Source organism: Cyclopterus lumpus, chromosome 11 (genome assembly GCF_009769545.1).
Source record: "Cyclopterus lumpus isolate fCycLum1 chromosome 11, fCycLum1.pri, whole genome shotgun sequence".
NCBI classification, from domain to species: Eukaryota; Metazoa; Chordata; class Actinopteri; order Perciformes; family Cyclopteridae; genus Cyclopterus; species Cyclopterus lumpus.
Window position 1 is genome coordinate 11,043,385 of NC_046976.1, and position 21,058 is coordinate 11,064,442.

Genomic DNA, 21,058 nt, shown 5'->3' on the forward strand with positions numbered 1-21,058 from the left:
ATGTGTCAGTCACAGGGGCCCTTTTTCTGCAGAATTATTATGTTTACTTGACAGTTTAGGTCCATTTAGATTATAATACTTTAAATGCAGGTTTTCCTAAAGGAGTAATTTCACATTGTCGTATTGGTACTTTCACACAAATACAGGATCTGAATGCATCTTCAATTACATTTTTACCTACCAATACCCAGGCTGAGTTGCCAGATTGTTGTACTTTCTAGTCTGTGTGAATCTCTGTTCACACTTGCCAGTCACAGTTTATAAAGTACCTATTTTCTTCAATCATTTGGCTCTACAACATTGTGCAACACTGAACTTTCCCTGTGGAATCTGTTCAAGTCATCCCACGAATTAGAAAGAATGCAGTTATAGCCTGAATCCATCCCACTGGAAACATTTGGCTCCTCTCATCACGAATAGTACCGACACGCTTGCTCACATATATGCACCGATGCACATTACCTTTAAAGTCCTGATTATCTTACACACGCACACACGACCTCACACACTCGCAGTGCTGGTGAATAGTCGCGGCGCTGTGCAGCCTTTTTGTTGATTCAGTGAGTCAGAGGGAGACGGAGAACGCTGGAGGTGTTTTAGGTAGGTCAAAACAGGCTAGAAACACAACTTGTGTAGATGCTAACACACACACACACACACACACACACACACACACACACACACACACACACACACATACACAGCAGTAATTGGGCAGCACTGTGCAGACATACTCACATACATATTCTCTGGAGAGGGGGGTTAGATGAATATAGAGAGAAGAGGAGGGAGGGAGGGAGGGAGAGGAGAGGAATGGAAAAAGGGAGGTGTACAGACCACAGGATAATGAGAAGGAGGGAAAGAGTGGAGGAAATAAGATGGAGAGGTAACGATGGAAAAAGAGTTAGGGTAATGGTGAAATCAAGATGCTAGATAGCAGAGGGAGGAGCGGGAAAGAAAGAAAAAGGGGAAACACCCAGCGCTGAGTGGTCGAGAGAGGATGAAAAAACGAATGCGTATAGAGCCCAGGGAAGGACAGGACAAGGAGTGGGCCGAAAGAGCGGGAGAGGAGGTTAAGATGGGGGCTATCGGGACAGACTGGAGACGGAGAGAGAGAAGGAGCCGGGTGTTGGATGAAGGGGATGGAAGGAGAGATGGAGATGGAGCCAGGATGGAGGGATGTCGAGTGAGAGTGAGGGTGGGGGAGGGAGGCATGCGCTGCTCATTCCCTGGAGGCCGCGCTCTACCTGCTCTCAGCGGCCGTAGCCATGACAACCAGCATGGCTGCCACTGTTACAGCTTTATTGCTACTTCTCCCCTCTCCATCCCCTCCCTCACCTCTTTCTCTCTTTCATTCTGTTTCTCGTCACCTTTGCTGCTTCTCTCATTCACAGCTTTTCATATCACATTCTCTATTTTATGACTCTTTTCCTTCTTCTTTCCTCCTTCTACTCTCTTGTCCCTCTGTCCCATTACATTAATTAAAAAGTACAGCCTGTACTATTACAGGACTCTAAATTAGAGAGCATAAACGCAGTACCGGCTCCCAAAACCACAAAGCATTCAGAGATTTCTGTGTGTGTCTGAGCTTTCGCTGTAAATGAAAACCTCAAAAACAGGGCGCCTCCTTGCCACTAACAAACCTGTGTGTGTGTGTGTGTGTGTGTCATAGATGCCCATGTCCACTAGCATACAAACACCGCTAAAATAATGTTCAGATCATGATAATTTTTCACTCATTTTATTCATGTGTGTATTTTTATCTCATTAGTACATCTCTCTTTGCTCACACGTTTCCGTAACAACAGGATAATTAGGTTAACGAAGGGCCGGATGGGTTGGGTCATGCAGAGCTGAAACCCAATGCGGTCCAATGGGACTGCATGAATGCATTTCCTGGCAGGCGGCTGATAAGAGCAGTCTGAGGCCGTGATAAGGCCTTCAAAGTTCTGATCAGAGCCGGAGTGTCGTCGCTGGGAGGCTGGCCTCCATCTGACCTCCAACTGACCTCCAACACACAACTCCCCGATCTCCCTCTCCATCTGTTGGCCTGTTCGTTGATTTACATTTACTCCATTTTGTCAGTTGAACTTTTGTTTTAGAACATTTTTCAGCTTCAATTTATAGTCGAATGTGAAAACTGGGTCCATTGGTGAAACTGTTAGTTGTTTAATTGATTAGTCGTTCAACATTAATCATGAATGTTCATGCTTGACCTTGGAAATAGTGGTTTGACGCTGGCCCACCAGCTTCTTCTGGATCATGCAGCCTTTTCATATGGTCTTCATCAGCACTTGGATGACTAGCCAATACATTAGTTGGTTGACAGAAAATGTATCTTCTTCTTTTATTCACAATTTTTATAAAAAATTACAAAAATACCCTGGTTCCTACATCTAAAATGTTTATATTTGCTGCATGGTTTTAGCCTTCTTTGATATCAAACTGAACATCTCTGGGTGTTAGACTGCAGCTTGGACAAAACATTTGAACATGTCACCTCAATGTTTACACATTTCATGGACTAAATAATGAATGGAGAAAGATAATCGTCAGAGTAATCAATTATAAAAATAATAGTAGTTGCAGCCCTTGATTGTTCTGTCAAAGAATATCAATTACCAACAATTTGGATCGTCGGCTAATTGTTGAAAACATGCCAAGCATTTGTGGAACCCCGTAGAAGGCTTTTTGGTATTTCCCCATCTCTCTCCTCTCATTTGCTGTCAACAAAATGGCCACAAAAATATCTGAACATCCTTTTTCTCTCCACTTGTTTGTTTGTTTGTTTGGTAGGTACAGTGCACATAAACACACAATAAAACGTTCCTGTTAATCTGCCAGAGTTAGCCATGAGGCTGTTTTTCATCTGTAATCCCTGGACTAAAAACTGAATATAAGATTACATTTACAATGTTATGCAACTTAAATGCAGCCAAGGAACCATGAACTTGGTTCCTTGGCTGCATTTCATTGGAGGAGACATTTTTTACTTCCTGTGGCTGGAAATGCTCACTGTTCCTCTGAAAGCCCATCTTGGAAAATGGCCACTCAAAGCCTGCTAAGTTTGTTTGCACTTAATGGTGGCAGAGAGTGCTCGTAAATGAAGACACAGTGGGAGAAAGAGAGTGCGTCGTCCAAGGGGATTTCTCTTAGGTCCTGCAGGAAGAGGTAAAGATCAAATAAAATGGGAACAACGTCAAGCCAAATCTAAATGGAAGGAATTTTATATGAGTGAAAATTTGAATGGCTTGTTGGACGGTGATACATTTGTGAAAGTACTTTACTTCACCTCAGCTCTCATGTCTCATGGGCTGTTTGTTGGTGGTTGCAGTGAAAGAGGCTCAGTAGAAAAGTACGATGAATCACAGTTCGATTTTCCAACATGATTGGACATATACATATGTTGTCATCCAATATGTCATTGTTTCATTTTGTCTAGTCTTTGAACTTGTCAGTCACAGTTTCTATTTTCAAATACAATCTTCATGTCATCTTTTTCTTTGACATCAAAGAGATTTTGTCAGTTGGGATTTAAAGATATCTATTTCTGATGCATATATTTCATCAGGCAGAAATAAAATGGATTGCAGTTTTATTTGTTATGTGTTGGTCTTATCTGTGGGCAGCAGCATTTCTTCAAGACTCAAGCTGTGACAGTAATCTATTGGTTGCATACTGATGTGAACAACCTGGTTGTGTGTTTGTGCACTTTAAGTGGTCACCGGTCGCTTACTTGGTTAGAGGATGGACACAGGAAATGAGTATTTATAGATCCGGCCTTCAAGCTTAAAGTCAGGAGAGAGCTTCCTGTGTGGTGCAAAAAGGGAGAGGTGTGTTTTTACATGCATGTGTTTACATGTCGAAACGGAGTCAGAGAAGGCGAGGAAGAAGCACAAGGAGGCTGCTTGTGCGAATGAGAACTACTGTGAGCGAAAAGCATGTGACTTTATGTGTGCGTTTGAATTATTTAGCCCGGCGTCCCGACAGAGGAGGGAACGAGGTCAGGAGCTCATTGCTGCAACGTTTTTCCTCTCTCCATCAATCCATCTCTACACCCTCCACCCACCAGCCCTCTTCCTCCTCCTCCTCCGTCGCTGCAGAACTCCTTTTTTATTCTGCCCGTTTTAACAAACAGGAACTTAGTAACAAAAGGCTTCCCACATGTTACACATGTCCCCTCAATTATGGGCAAGTCATGAGGGAAGAACATCGATCCAATTAAATGCAGACACTGAAACCCGCTGTGCGTGTGTGTTTGTGTGAACTCTCTCAAGTAAACCTTTGAACTCCAGTGTTTTAAAGGGCTTTTTCAAAGGCGTTTGCAGTTTGAACGAGCCATTGAAGCTAATGAGCTGCGTGTGCATGTGTGTGTGCGTGTGTGCGTGTGTGTGTGTGTGTGTGTGTGTGTGTGTGTGGTTGGGAGGGATGGGATTCTGTAATATTGCCTGGTGGTTGCAGTAGATTCTCTTTCCCATCGGGCCTTTCTATAAATGCCTCCATGTACACGCACACACACACACACACACACACACACACACGCGCGCGCACACACACACACACACACACACACACTAGTGCAAATACAGACACACACACACACACACACACACACATGTTTGCAGCAGCAGGTGATTCATTCTTAATCTTTCCTTCCAACAGTTGTGGATTAGCCCTAATCTTAGCCAGCAGAGACCCAGGTCTGAAAGGCTGACTGACACTGAATGTGTGTGTGTGTGTGTGTGTGTGTTTGTGTGTGCATTAAGCTGTATGTGTTTCATGATAATTGTCGTCCCATGTTGGACTGAGTCGGGTGTCTCTATGACAGGACATGATATGACTGAGGCAGATATACATGACAGATTGACAAGTCACACAACACTTAGAGACAGCAGGAGAAGGAGGAGGAGGTGCTGCTAGAGGAAATGACTTCTTGAGACATTAATTCCTTTTCTAAAATAAAAAAATCTACCTAATCACCTTGTATTTAGTTGGGTTAAAAGTAACATTTAGGGCGGTGACTAATTATCTTCATAGTTGAATAATCTGTCAGTTATTTTCTTGATGAAGCGATCAATCAGAAGCAACGCAAAGGAAACCTATGCACAAACAGTAATGTTGCTTGTTTGTGTCCGTTTTCACTTAAATTAATAGTTGTATTGGATTGAATTGTCAAATACCTGAACATCCTCTGTTTATAATAATACTGAGAGAAGGGGAAGCAGCAGAAAGTCACACATGAGAACATTTAGTACCAACACCAAACTGAATCTTTTATTCAATACCTTTTACATTGTTTCTAAAAAATGGTGTTGTTCTTTCACAAAAGATGCTTTTTGAAGAAGCTTTTGGCATGAATGAAATACAATTGGTCTGTAACTCACGATTAAATTCACGAGTGATACATTTGTAGTTTTGGTCATCCATTAGTTTATTCTAGACTGCATGTTGTGTCCAAACAAAACCAAAAGATGTTGAATCTACAAAAATAGAAAGCAGAAAATCCTAATAAATGCTGAAATGCAATAAGCAAATGTTCAGCATTTTTGCTTGATAAAATGACTGAAATAATTAATTGATTAGCCAAATAGTTGGGGATTATGTGTGTTACTGTACTAAAATACATAATGATTCAATAAGCAGGCATAGTTGAAGGTTGATTAACAAGATAGAACAAAAGAAGAAAGAAATGCATTTCTGCTTCACAAAGTTAGGTCTAGGTCACGTGACCTTTCCCTTACTTTTAGAATTTGAGACGTTTTTCCTCTCTCCTTCTCTACTTTGCGGCCGCAGATGAATTTATATTGTCCCCAGTTTGATTATTTTTTGTTGTTGTGCTTTGTGCACAAGTCCTATAATGCCCAGTACTGAGGTTCAATGCCCAACCCTAATTTTGGCCAGACATATCTCAACAATAGGTCTGGGGAAAGAAAATTGAACAAAACAGAAAAGGTGTGGTAACTGGTTGGAAAGTGATTTGAGATGGAGGGAGAGAAGATTTGAAGAGAGTGAAAGGCGAATGAGGTCAGAGGCAATCACAGACAAAAGTGAAAATGAAGGAGGGGTGGTGGCGAAAGTGCAGAAGAGGAATAGAAAAAAAGAAAAGCAGATTGGATAGAAGAACCAAAAGCAGCACATGTGGAGAGGCAAGGAGGGGAGACTAGAGACAGATTATAATTTGTTAATATGTAAAAGTGGTAAAAGGATATGAGTAGCTCATCAGAAAATAGTGTGAGATGAATGGGGAGGGATTGGCTTTAGGTAGAGTGAAATGATAAAAGAGCAGAGGAGCTGACGAGGAGGAAAAAAGAGAAAATGAAAGGGAGATGGATGAGGTGGATTGGTATAACGGTGGCAGCAAAGAGAGAGGGAGAGAGGGAGAGAGGGAGAGAGGGAGAGAGAGAGAGACTGGTGGTTAAGCAGGCCTGTAACGAGCTTAGAGCAGCTGAGACAGATTGAATGGGGAGAACAACCTGGACAGGATTACACTGAGACAGAAGAGACAGGAAGAGCAAGATCCTATCATAACCCATATATCTCCCTGTCCCCCAGCTACATGTTTCCACTGGTTTACTCCAACGCTGACCACTTCGGCGCTCGCAAGCTCCAAAATCACACTTTAATTAAAGCAAGTTGACGGTATCAAGGAATTAACGATCACCAATTGTTATACCAAGTACTGCGGTGCTAATCTATGTGTTAGACAATCATTCTCCAGCCATTAGTTTCCTAAATCCACCTCTTAATTAATTAGTCAGTGAGGAATGTTGCCCACAGAGGGATGAAGCTTTCTCTGCTAAAGAACAATCGAGATGGGTGAACACGCTCCCACCTGAAGCTTGGGATAATATTTATTCTTCAGATGGAGTGATTTAACAGAGGCTGAAAGAAGATAACACTGTCTGAATGGCAACAGGGAACTCCTGCTCCTGCTCTTGCTATACCCATTCATCCTCATTATCTGCTTGCTTACCTGCTTCATGCAAAGCTGACAATTGGTGGTTTGAGGGGAGCTACGTGTTGGCGTTATTTTTTGCTGAACCACAGTTTACACCAATGCGACAGCAGGGGTTGCCAGATATGGTCCCTAAGCACATGTTCTGTCTAATAACAAAACAAATACGCATATTGCCCAAAATGTTTATCCCTTGTTGCATACGTCCATTAGCTACAAGTAGTTCAACCAAAGCTCAAATTATTCATTTGAACATTTAAAGAGGCCTGATGATAAAAATAAGTATCACATATTTTACAAGAAAAAGTCTGGTTGCATCAATAATTCAGGTAGTAGAAGAAAAAAAATATCCTAAATATATAGTATCTCTGGAGGAGTGGGCGATCCCTTTGGTGGGTCCTGATCACTGGCTGGTAGCCACTTCCTTATACAATGATCAGATGATGCATAACACGACATCCGCAGAGACGACACACAAGCCATTCATTGAAACAAATCTGGAAAAAGCCAATGTCTAATTTCCTTACGTGTTTGCTCATAATTCGTGGAAGTCTGCTGACAGTGATTCATTCGAGTTAATCAGTGTCCCATGATAAACATCTCATTAGGTCACAAGTATTCAGTCTGCGTGGTCCATTAAGACAGGCTATATGCTGCTCTCGCCTTATCTCAACCTGCCTAATTAGTGTTCGATGACAAGAGCTGTTATGATACAAGCAGAATCAATTGGCTATCTGCGCTCACAGTTCCTGGGTTTACAGTCATTGGCTAGACACCGCCCCAAGGCTTGGGATTGGCTGGCAGTTTGCAAAACCAACGTGAAAGAGCCAAGAGCCAAGAGAGCATCGCAAGGTCAGCTGCTCAGGGTGCCCCTGGAGCAGCAATTTCTTTACGTTTGTCTGTGTGTGTGTGTGTGTGTGTGTGTGAGAGAGGGAAATAGAGGTATGGCATGATAATGCTATACATCATGCACTCTGCACACAAAAGGTGCATCTTTCCATTCCAGATTGAATTACACGCGGCTGATTGGATTTTTCTCCTCTGCATCAAAGACAAAAACACTCCTCTCCCGATCTCCACCCCCCTCGCCTCTGGGTCCATCTGTCCCATCATCACGCCTTGCCTTTTCCTCTCAAGTATTCTCCATTTGCACCTTTTTCTCTCTAAAACTCTGCCTTTCATTGATCGATTCCTCTCCTTCTCCTTGCCACTCCATTCCTTGGGGTTTGTAAAGTCGCATGACAGTCATTACCCTAATTACCCAAGCTGTAATTATGTGATGCTGCCTTGTGATTCACATCACTGTTTATCTTCAGAAAATGTGATCTCCATCGTTTGTTTGTGTGTGTGATACGTGTGTGTGTTAAGGTTTTCGATTTGGGGCTGAGAAGAGACCATTGATTACCGTTTCCGAGTGTACTCTGAGTGCCCCTCTCTCGCTCTAGGCTACACAAAGACATCATGGTCCGCGGGGCGCTCGCTCTCACACGCAGCCACATTTCTGAGCCCCTTTTGAAAAGTTCCTTAGGAACACGAGAAAAGTTCCAGCCACAGGCGCCACGCCCTCCCACTGGCCCTGCAGAAATAGGCCCATTGAACAAGGCTGTAATCACACACAAACACACACACACACACACACACACACACACACACACACACACACACACACACATTCAGCCTCCTTCCTTCAGCTCTCTCCCCGACACTTCATAGAAGCTGCCACAAAAACACAGTCATTGACCCACCAGCCAACCAGCAGCACTCACTGCAACATTTCTCCAACCAAACAAACATCCACACACACACACGCGCACACACACACACACACACACACACACACACACACACACACACACACACACACACACACACACACACACACACACACACACACACACACACACACACACTTGCACTCCCTGAACACCATGGATAAATCTTGTAACACACACCCTCACAAGCACACAAATACACGGTGGCCTATTGTGGAGTGTGGGAGCAGCAGTTGTGTCAGAATCTCAAGGCATTTCTGGCAGCAGGACAGTCACACACACACACACACACACACACACACACACACACACACACACACACACACACACACACACACTCTCTCTCTCTCTCTCTCTCTCTCTCTCTCTCTAACTTGGAGATGCATGTTTCATAAGGTCATCTATAATGGAGGAGGATTCCACGCAGAGAGGCCTTGTGTGTGTGTGTGTGTACGCACGCGTGTGTGTGTGTGAGCTAGCCTTGAGATGTGGTCTTTAATCCTGTTGGATTGTCAGATTAGTAGAACAGCTGGGTCCTACATACAGATCTACATCTCTCTGCCTCTCTGTCTCTGTATCACCCCTTCTCCCATCATACTGCTCCCCAATACACGACCAAGAGATGAGTGGATCTACAGCATTAATGTGTGTGCGTGTGTGTGCGTGCGTGTGCGTGTGTGTGCGGCGGTCTCACAGTTCCAGTCCATTACACAGTTTGGGGCCAGCTGATGTGTCACTACACAATCATGTGATATCTATTGAGTCTGCAGCGAGTTTCAGTGTTAGCTGCTCGTTTTGTCGGAGATACTGAGACATTACAGGTTAAACACACAGTATTAATTTATCTGACTCATAGTTTTGATCCTTGCAATTTCAGTCGTGGTTAGGTTGGCATCACCTGTGGTTACCGTGGTAATGGCAAGTGCAGTTCAATAGTACAACAGACACTCCTTGAGTAGCTACTTAACCAGAAATACAACAGAAGAGCAGCTGGTGTATCTGCCAGCCAAATAAATTGTTTAAATTAATCAGTCAGTCAATATTCATTTCAATCACAATCTCATTTCACGCTGCACATGGTGACAGAAAAATCCCCCAAATTACGCTTTTATGATGAACAATCCCAGTCTGTCCTAACCTCGGTAACAAATACGTTGCCTTTCCTGGGACTCCTTCACAATAAAGCTACCCTGTGTTTCGTCACATTAATGTGGAGCAGTAGGTAGTTTGGGGTTTGCATTAGCTGAAGACAAATGTAGTTTTGATTTCACTGCAGGAAAGTGAGGCTGATATCAATCAGATAAGATTCCATAACACAGGTGTACGTGCACTTTCCTGTGAATCCAGAGTGCGTAGGTCGGCAATTTGAATCCTGTGCGGGAATAGAAGACTCCACCACTTTCAATAAAAACTACTCTATAGAAGGAAACAACAGAAAAACAGAATATACAGTATATATACATACAGGCAAGAGGTCCAAATATCTGCTTGTGGAAGACATTAGTAAGCAAATGTAAGAAAAGACAGATTCCCCACAAAATCAATGAAAGATTCTATTCATTCAAGTAATTTATTTAAAGTGAACCGTGGTTTCTCAATTTTAAGTCACATCATGACCTCCACAATCAATTTTATAGAAGAGGGAGAGCAGGCAGCGTTTCGCCTAATGAGGATTAATCGTTAACGCTAACAATGAAGCAAATGCAAAGCCTTTGACTGATTTTAAAGTAACACTAGGCTCTGTTGAAGGTACATTGAACATTGTCATAAAGGGATTTGGGTCTATTGTTTTGTAACAGATACATACATACAAATATTGAAAGTCTTTCTGCATGAAAAGTGACTTAAATTGCCTTTCACAGATCCAGATGCATGCTTTATTCTCATCCACTCTGCACCTGTTATATCCCTGCAGTTCTCTGACCAAGCCATCCACTGCACCATATAGCATATTTAGCAAATGCATTACTTTCCATGGGGTCATTCATCACTTAGATCATCTTTGTCCTCATAACTCGGTGGAGAAAGATAATATTAGAAAGATAATATTAGTGCTTGGATGCTTTTCAGTTTTGGTTTGGTGCTCCACCGAGACCTCTTTAGGGCCAGAGCGAACTGGAATAATAAAAGAGCCGATCTAATGACATCCTCCCACAGGTTTTGTAGGTGGAATTAATACGGCCAACCTGTCTGCGATTTGGATCAGCCGCGGTAGTGCTATCAGTAATTTGATCGTCAGAATAGACTAAAAATAATGGAGGGAGGAAAAAGAGTTTCACTCATTTTCTGGCTGTTGTAGATGAGCATGTTTACAGGTCTGCTCGGTGGTTCACATTCATTGGTCACAGGGATCACTCGTGTGTGAAAAACTGGGACAAACATGCCGGAAAAAAAGATCAGAATGTGTTTGGCAGGGGACAAAATAGTTTCTACCTTCCCACTCAGAGCTTCTTGCAACAGCATGTCCACAAGCATCTTTTTCATGTTGAATAGCAGTTTATTCCATATTTAAAAATATCAGAAGCAGCAGTAAATATCACACTTTGTTTTTGTTTAATACCCCAAATTAGGCTGAACACTGACATCTAAAATACTTTTTATATTAATCCACATGTAGTCTTATTTAATCCAAGACCCCCATAACCACTTCCCATCTTTTAAACAGCTAATCAGTGTAAAATTGCTCAGCGGGCTCCTTCTTGCAAACACAAAGTGATGCCGGCTTATGACCCCCGACTGCAGCTGTTACTGCAGAGAATCTTGATAATTTAACTTAAAAATCCGGAGCTGTTTTATAGGATTTACGGGTGAAATACTTACTATTTCACAGGAGGAGATATTCGTCACAGACATCAAGACATGTATGCATTAGGAAAAGAGCTGGAAAATCTTTCTGATGGATGCTAAATTGTGTTGACCCACAGGGTGAGGATTATTATATATCATTTATTGTATGTAGTCTTCTGGTTTAAAGGCACAATCAATGATTTTTAAAATATTGCCTGGCACTGTTCATAGTTGGGCCTGCTGGGAGCAAATGTTGTGATTCGGAGGCACAGTTATGTTCTTTAAAAACATGTGCATATTACTGAATTGTGTCAGTTGGCCCTAAGCAAGAGTTGAAGTTTTAAAGTGACACTTTTAACTGGTGAGGGATCTTTAGATAACATGATTAACCTTAATATCCACTACTTGTTGATAAGTATGATAGATACTGCTCTTTTGTTCATTTCTTTTACACAGCTGCACAGTGTGTACCTATAGGCTCCCTAAACCTACTTTAAAGGTGCTATAAATGAGATTGGGAACCTTTCTAATGCTGATTTTCAGGAAATTCTGGTAAAACTTGTGTTACATTTGGATGAAAACTTGGCTGGATCGTTTCAGCCTCTCTTCATCTCAAACATGAACATTGTTTCAACCAACAACAGACCATTCATGTGCAAAGTACCACAAAAAACATGCAAGAAGGGGCCCTTTTATGTACATGTGCACTGATTATTATTGGTAATATAGATATTGGTTCAATCATATCATTTAGGATTTTACGTCACTTGGATAGACTCAGTGACTCTTTGACTCACAGGAGTGCACCTGACTTTACAAGATACCTGTCTCGACATCCGACTCTCTCCGTGTGTGTGTGTGTGTGTGTGTGTGTGTGTGTGTGTGTGTGTGTGTGTGTGTGTGTGTCTATAAAGTGTCATTAAGTGTTTGAGCAGGGTGATGGTGCAGAGGCTTTCTGTGCTAATCTCTGCTGAAGGTGACAGGTGTCTTAACCAGGCCATCACCTGGTAACCTGCACACACATGCATGTAGGCACGCACGCACACACACACACACACACACACACACACACACACACACACACACACACACACACACACACGCACACACATTGCCTGCCCTCTATCTCTCTCACATCTCCGTGTCTGACAGTAAGTGTGTTATAGCGTCCAGTCTGGCCGCCCTCCAACCTGCCCAGCTGGTAGCAGACGAAGAGCAGGGCGGAGTGTGAGACGAGGTGGAAAAGCTAACGATAGAGGGAGATTAGAGGTCACTGCTGACAGGCTCGGGAATCCGCTTCGAAAAAAAAGATTGGCGTGGAACAGAAAACAATAAAACGGCTGCATTTTTTCCTGTAAGTGTGCGAGTAGTCGGAGGTCATGTGCCAAGCAGTCTGACCGTTTCCAGATGAGTAGCGAAGCTCTTCCCCTGTTATCAGTGTGGGTCTGCTCTGGAGAGAAGCAGACACGGAAACGTCCATGAATCAGCAGCTGCTTTATGAAGCGTGGGCACTCCACCTACAGTGAATTAAACCGCACAGAGGGTAGAAATGTGGCCCATAAAGATCACTTAAGCTCATCGTAGGGCTGATCTAGGTCTCATATTTCTGCCAGATGATTATTGTTTCGTAGCAAGAGCTCTCATGATGTGTTCAAGTGCATGGTTGACATGTTTCACATCCAGCACTTTAGCTCAGACATGACACCCACATCGAAGTTTAAGCCATTCATTGCAACAATATTACACATTCAGTTTGCAGGTTTGGCTCTGCTCATGTAACTATGAGCAAGCTCAACAGAACACGATCAATTGCAAGATGCTTTATTGATTAGGAAAGGATCTAATCTTGCAGTTTTTCCTTGTGAAATTAAGTTTCCCTAAAAATGATTTAAGTCACAGGGAAATTGAAGTAAGAGCATCTTTATCTTAAGTAATGTTATATATTTAGAAATTGAACAGAGTATGTGGGCCAGTTATACAATACAGGAAATTAAAATCGAATCCAGTTTCAATCATTTTCTTTTTATCAGAAGTGGTTTCAACCCCCAAGTTTTAATGCAGCGGATGGGGTTATTTAGTTGCTCAAAATCATATTTGATAAGATAAATGTATGTTTATGCTCCTTGGTTCAAGATTACTTATCAAAAGTAATAGATCATTTAAGAAAGAAAAGGGAGGGATTTTAAGCCTTAACAGAAAATATAGGAAAATGTCTTATTTTTCAACGTTTCATTCAAATGAAATAATCTGAGAGTTTAGAGGAGAAAAGTCTCTCTTTGGCTCTCACATGTAGCACCTGGGACACGAGTGGTTGCAAAACAAAAAGTTTGAAAGTGACCTCATCAGCAGTGTAATGACAAAACATACAGATTAACTCTCTGCTGAGGTTTAGAGTGTAATCACCTTTTTTATGGCCATAATATCTGTAACACCACTTGAGAAAATATTGATTTCCTTCCTGAATAGTGTAGTGTTAAAAATAATTGACATTAAAAAAAGAATACAATAGACGTGATGTCAATGTTTTTCATTGTATTTCTGCTCCCTCTTCTCCCTAAACAATGTGGATGCAGTAAATAGGGGCCGGTTAAAAGTGTGGGACTCATAGAAAGATGCTGCCAGAAAGCAGAGGGAGTATTCAAATGATTCTTCACAGTTATGAGAGCTCAGAAATGCTGCAGCAGCCGAGAACATTCGCTCTGATAAAATCTCACATATTAAAAAGCACAATTAACGATTATTTCCCTAAAGCAGAGCAGCATTGCGGTCTACTGTATCAGGAGCTTAAAATGCTTGTGTGTGTGTGTGTGTGTGTGTGTGTGTGCACACCAGGCATTGTGCAGCCGCAGCCTCTCGGGTTACTGAGGAATGCATTTGAAGTCAATCACAATGAAGTTCTCTATCAGCCCAGCTAGCCCTGAAGGGGATATCTGAAGTGAACCGGAGTAAGAAAATCAACCTAAAAAGAAACTCATCTTTGTGTTACACACATCTACTACAAGCTGCATGCGTTTGTGTGTGTGTGAAACCTGGTCTGGTGAATTGGTGTGTCTGTATCCCTCTGCCTCCTATTCTTGGAATGATTCAGCGGCTCTGGAAACAGGAGCATTGTCAGCACAGGTATAACATCTGAGTTCTTGTAGCAGTAAAACAAGCTCACACACACTCACACACACCAACAGAGTGGCTATAGTGTACAGGGTGAAATGAATAGTGCAATGTATGGTGTCAGCTTTAGATCAGGTTTCTACCTGAGTCACTGCAAATGTTGAAACCCCCTCAGAGGACACACCTGTGTTGACTTTGTCACAACATGATATTACCCCGACAAACACACATTCTTGTTCTGCTTGTGTTTTTTTTTTTTGTCCTTCAATTTTAGATTTCTCCATCTCCTTTTACAAAAGTGTACATAATTATATATATATATATATATATATATATATATATATATATATATACACCACAACGCTCCCAGATTGTTTTAAAATGACTCCAACTGGCACCGCATGTCTTACAATGGCAGTGCTTCATTCGCTGCCAAAAACCATGATTGCATTCAATCCGCAGATCCAGTGGAATATGGCTGTCACCATACAGTTCCCTTTTATAACAAATGGGAACAAAATGCAGTGGTGTAGGGAAATTGAGGGCAACATACAGACGATTTTGGCCCCGGGTTATGCGTGCGGTGGAAGAGAGCTCGTTGTGTTTCGTTGTGGTTTGTTAGCAATGTGGCGCAGGCAGAAAGTACATCTGTTTATAGATCCTGAAACTGAGACAAAATGCAGAGCTGGCCCTATTCGACTCCCCCAAAATCACTTAAAACACAAACACAGGTCTAAAGGGCATTTGTGTGTGTGCAACACACACCACAAATAAAACGTGATTATATCTTTTCAGACAGAGACACACACACACACACACACTAATTGCATGCAGTGACACACTGCTGCCCGCCATAGCGTGAATTCACACTTATACTATTGTCTCATGAATTAAACATGTCGAAACACAGAGGGTGATTACATATCACTGTAAAAGGTGAAGGTAAACATAGCCTCTGCAGTTGCAGTATGTCCTGGAGGTTGTTGTGTGTATAGGGGAATTATAAAGGGGCCCCTGGGGTGGAGTTGGGGGTGGGGTGTGTGTGTTTATTTAAGTGTGTGTGTGTTCTTTAGGGTCACGCCAAACTTAGGGGGCTAGCCTCGAGATAAGATATGTGAATTTAAGATGAAAAGAAAATGGGGCAAGGATGGGGATATACTGGCACAGAGTTTGCGGATCCAGAGGGGGGAGACGGAGGGAGGCATAGTAGGAGGGACAGATAGAGAGGGGGGAGCTGGAGGAGCAGACGGTTTTGAAGTTGGTTTTTAGGGTTGTTTATTTGACGTTACATAACACCTTTCCTTATGTAGCTGGAGCTCTATGTGTGCGAGAGGGTGTGTGTCTAGCAGCTTCACACTGGAGGATGGGATTTTCTGGGAAAGGCAAAGGTTGCCCATAGCAACGACCTTCATTGTAATACTGATCCTTGGAATACGACGCACACACATGCGCACCATGCTTGCACTGAAGCGTCTTTTCAGTACTTTTCAGCACTTCCTGGGTTCAAGATCATCAGGCCTTCACACACTCACTCACTGTTTCACACGTGCACTCTCACCCGCACCCACGCACACTCTCACCCTTCCGTTTTGTCAAGCCTATATATCCTGTGTGTCGAGGCGCCAAACAACTTCAAGTCAATTCCATTTCCATGAGGTACATATAGCTTTTCTACTCCACCTCACGCTGCGATGTGATGGACTGAGATGCTCGGGTTTCTAGATTCCATTATGCTTTTATTGGCTTTTAAAGGCATCAGGTTTCCTCGGTCTGGAGCCGGGGAGGAGCCTCTGCTTCTGTGTGTGCACAATTAGCATCACAGAGGCTAGTAAAGACACAGCTTTACGGGGCCTCAGGCTGGGCTTTAGATTGCTGAGGAGATAAGTTTGTTTTGGTCACATTTGCAGCAGTGGACGGACTGTTTTCCAACACCTGGAGAAAAACTGAGCCTGTTGTTCTTGGCATGGCAACATTGTACTACTTAGCTGTGAAGTGAGCTGAACCTGGGCAGAAAATGCAGTAATGGAAGAAGTATTCAGCTCTGTTAATTAAATAAAAGTAGCAATGCAACACTGTAAAAATGTATTACAAGTTAAAAGTATAAGTTCTGCAAAATCAACATTTTTACTTAAATAAAAATACCAAATAAGCAATATTATTATCATTGTTGTTACGTAACAATTGTGATACTTCTTGTATGTAAAAAGGATCGCTCGTTGGGATGAAATATCAAAGTAGAAGAACTCATTATGCAGATCGATCAGTGTGTATTTTATAGTATACGACTGAGTTTTTTTTTCACTGTCAAAAACTTTGACTTTGTTTACTGTTTAGTGGTATCTGTTACAATGCTTTGTATATTCTGTATATAAGATCTTAATCTGAAATATAACCAGGAACCAAATAAATACACTAGTCAAATAAAAATATATGGGAAATATGCAGATAAAGCACAAGTAAAATTGTACAGTGCAGTAGTTCTACTTGATTAAATGTACTTAAATACATTGTTCAGATGATTAAATAAAAGCAGAAAAAGCATTTATCATATTGATAGAGATCAAAAGAGAGACAATGCATTACAAAATAAGTATCTACAGGGAATATATTTGCCTGCAAATACTTGAAATAGACACGGTCTTCAAGTACAGTAGCCATACATCTTGAAACAGTGTGGTATGTACTCTGTGGTGTGAAACATTTATTTGTGCAGCAGCACGGGCGATGTCTCTTAGGGCATGCATTTAATAGCAGTGTTAATTAACCCTTTGTGATGGGTGAGTGCTAAAGCGTGTGTTTAAGCATCGCAGGGATGGGGGATAAAGAGAGAGAAAGATGAAAGAGATGAGTGAAGAGAAAAGAGGGATCAGACTCAAAGTGACCGGAGGCTGAGGTCACTCACTTCAGAGGTTCAACCTCCCCAAACGATCAATGACTAATCTCTCTTACCCTGACGGAGGTTGTGCTTTCCCCTCACAGTTGTACATTAAAATAGGTCTGGATTAAGGTGCAGGGAGAAGGCTGAGAAATGATCCATGAGAGACAATTTTACAGTGCAGCTGTAAAAATGTATAGCAGTAGTTATTCAAAGGAGATGGGGAATGTTTCTCCTTCAAAGTCCACACAATGAAAATTATTTAGATTATAGACTATAGATTATAGATTATTTAAATCACTTTAACAGGTTCTCAAACCTCTCTGGGTCAGAAAAAAACAAAAACAAAAAGATGAAGATGTTACCTTGTACCTTGAAATTGATATCTGCTCAACGACAGTAAGTTAGCATTGTCATTGTGAGCATGTTAGCATGCTACATTTAGCACGAATGGTCTTTATTGCTAACTTAAAGTCTTCCTCAATACAGATTAATTTAAATTTGTATATGGTCCCCTTTCCAGTAAAATAGACAATGAAGCCGGATATGCTTTAAGGCGTGGCAAGCTTGTGATTGTCAGGTTGCTGCCACGCCACAGTGTCGTCTGGTCTGGAATTCATCAGTGTTTTCGTCCTACAACTTTAACCCAATCGCAATGGGTTTCAGTTCAGAAATTCAAATTTTTCTGCTGACAAAGGACCGACAAAATGTCTTTAAAACGTGGACGTAGAAACAAATGGATGAGGTCGAGAGACTCTCCACTCTCTATGGTACAGCCTCACAGAGCTGCTAGCATGACTTTAGACTTGTGTTATTGTTCACTGTTCTGAAATTTTATAGATGAACAAGTTAGTGAATCAATTTAATCGTTTTCTTTCTTTTCGTGGATTTTGGATTTGGAGGCCTATCCTTAAAGAACAGAAACCCTCTACATCAGATTGTGAAATGGTCTAGCAGGCTGATTGGTGAGTCACAGATGAGCCCTGAATCCCTCTTAAAGGACGACTCCCACCCTTTGCACAGGGAATTTCAGTTTCTTCCTTCTAGACGGAGGTATTTAGTACCACAGTATTGAACAAAGGGGTATAAAAACAGCTTTGTTCCAGCAGCCATCATTCAGGTGAACAAATTAGAATACTGTTGGTTGGACAATACAAGACATTTGGCTTTGAGAATATGAAATGAGCATTCATATTTTCTAACATTTATCAAAAAATAAAATTGTGAGTTTCCGACACTCAGTTCAAAAGCTAACTGCTTCTCCATACTCTGCTACTTTACAAGCTGAGCATCACTTGTAACTGACACGTAAGCAGAGACTGAATGAAACCCATCTCTTCTTAAAAGCTTTGATGTTCCTCTGCCAAAATCCCAGCTTTAGATGAACTCATTAAATATGCTCCTCTATGGGGCCTCAGACGGACAGATGTTACCCTGTCCACCATAATGCTCCCTGCACCTCCTGCGTGTGTGACTGTGTGTGCATGTAATCTGCCAAAGTGGTTTCTCTATTAAAATAAAATGACAAACAGCCCAGTCATTCACAATGAATAACTCTAATCTCTATCATCTCTGTTTCTCCCAGGGACAGACTTGGTCCCCATCTATCGATGATGAAGGCTCGACGAGAGACGAGTTCTACGACGATGAGGATCTCTACTCGGGCTCCGGCTCTGGCTGTAAGTGTGTGTGTGTGTGTGTGTTTGAGGTTACACACTCAGGTCCTGGTTCTTTCAAACTCGACAGCTGCTGGGTTTCAATCTGCTGACCCTAAAGTCCCTACCCCCCACACTCTCTCCCAGTCCTAGAGTTATGGTCGCTCTGGTCGTCAGACATGGAGGCCACGCAAACAGAATCAACCATTACAAACATGCCATTTTGGCTCAACACACAGGTTTTGATACAGATTAATTGCACCTTTAAACACAGATACACCCTTACAAACAAACAGCAACCAGGGCTCAAATTCCCCTTTATCTTATTTGCCCTAATAAGATTACAGTCCACACAGATTAAGCAGTTGTGTCCACCTATTTGCGAGCGTATGTCTGCATTTGAGTGAGCTGATTTTCTGCGTGTGTAGGAATTACCTACTTAACGCAAATCACGTTGGTATAACTCAGTCTGATCTTCTGTTGAATCCTGAACATGGCTTTCCTCATTAAGCATGACTCACTGAGGGCTGGCCTCGGTTCAGGCTAGTGGCGAAAATAAACTAGAAAAATTAAATCGGTAGAGTGCAGATCTATGCCAGCTGTGTCAACAAGTACTGTTCTAATGTTTGATTTAATTAATTCAAAACACTATTCCACCCCTCTTATAGACCGTAAGCGTATCAGATGTTTTTCACTCACAACTGTTTGCACCGGCTCTGTGCGGCTAAAATGCATCTCCGTAAACTGTTAGCTGTATTAGCCCTGTTAGCTGTATTAGCCTTGTTAGCTTTCTTAGCCTAACGCACAGAACGACTCCCACCCCCTACTAACATCTAACTAGCTTTGTTGCAGTCAGCGCCTGGTTCAGTTAACATTTGCAAAGCAATAGTTATATATACATACATTCATGCATGAAATTGATTTACCTAGGTATGTAAATCAAGAGAGGAAGAATTCGTAATACGCAGATGAAAAAACATTGTGAATTACTGGAGCTACGCGATGCCTTTAGCATACAGTAATAAAGAAGCACAAAAAAGAATAGGCTGATGGGTCCAAGAGTATGCAAGATCTATTCAGACACACACACATGCACACGCACATGCACGCATGCACGCACACACGCACACCCGCACACACACAACCTCACACACAATCTCCTGGAGAAGATAATAATTACAATTCAGAGCAGGAGAGTGCAGCAGAGACACCCCCTGTGGTTGAAGCTGCTCAGCAAATTGCTTTATCTCAAAAGCTCATTTTCAACAGACAGATGTGCATTTTGTGTCACCGCTGCGTCAGAATGGGGCATTTTGAGGCGCCTGATAAGTTTAACAGAAGCTGCATTGTTCAAGTCCATATTTCGATATCCTCTCCAGCTCCTCATTCAGCCTTCATGTCTTTGTGCCTGTAAATTCAATTTGTTTCTCTTTCAACCTAAGGAGCTTCCCTGCTATAACAAAATGAAAGGTGGTATAATACTATTATGAGATTTAAGAAGAAAAGGATTAGTCTGCGCCATCTTCAATACCTTCTCTCCTCTCCTCTCCTCCAGACTATGTCTAAGATAGCTGGTTTTGACAGGGCTGTTTATGTGCCTCCACTTTAGTTTTTTCAGGTCATTTTTTATAAAGATCCACACTCTAAATCACGCCAAAATAAAATAAAAACTGTAAAAAAATTTCATCTTCAGTCAGCCCTCAACAAAACTGCACATCACAGCGAACATCTGGTGAGGAGAGGGACAGACCGCCTCGTCTCAGTTGGTTAAACCTTGTTCTGCGCACCATGTTGTAATACATTTACTGTAGTTGTTGTCATTTACATATTTTTGTGGTTGCGTTGACAGAAATTAGTGATTTGATTGCGACTGTGATTGCTGCGCTGAGTTGTCAATGAACTCACT

General features: G+C 42.0%; 1 protein-coding gene across 1 annotated transcript in view; it reads left to right on the forward strand.

The window, feature by feature from the left end:
• Window positions 1-21,058, forward strand: part of sdc3 (syndecan 3) — a 33,507-nt gene that overhangs the window by 4,969 nt on the left and 7,480 nt on the right. Inside the window, exon 2 of the mRNA XM_034544726.1 lies at window positions 19,083-19,176. Coding sequence (XP_034400617.1) covers window positions 19,083-19,176 — 94 coding nt within the window. The remainder of the gene's footprint in view (window positions 1-19,082; window positions 19,177-21,058) is intronic.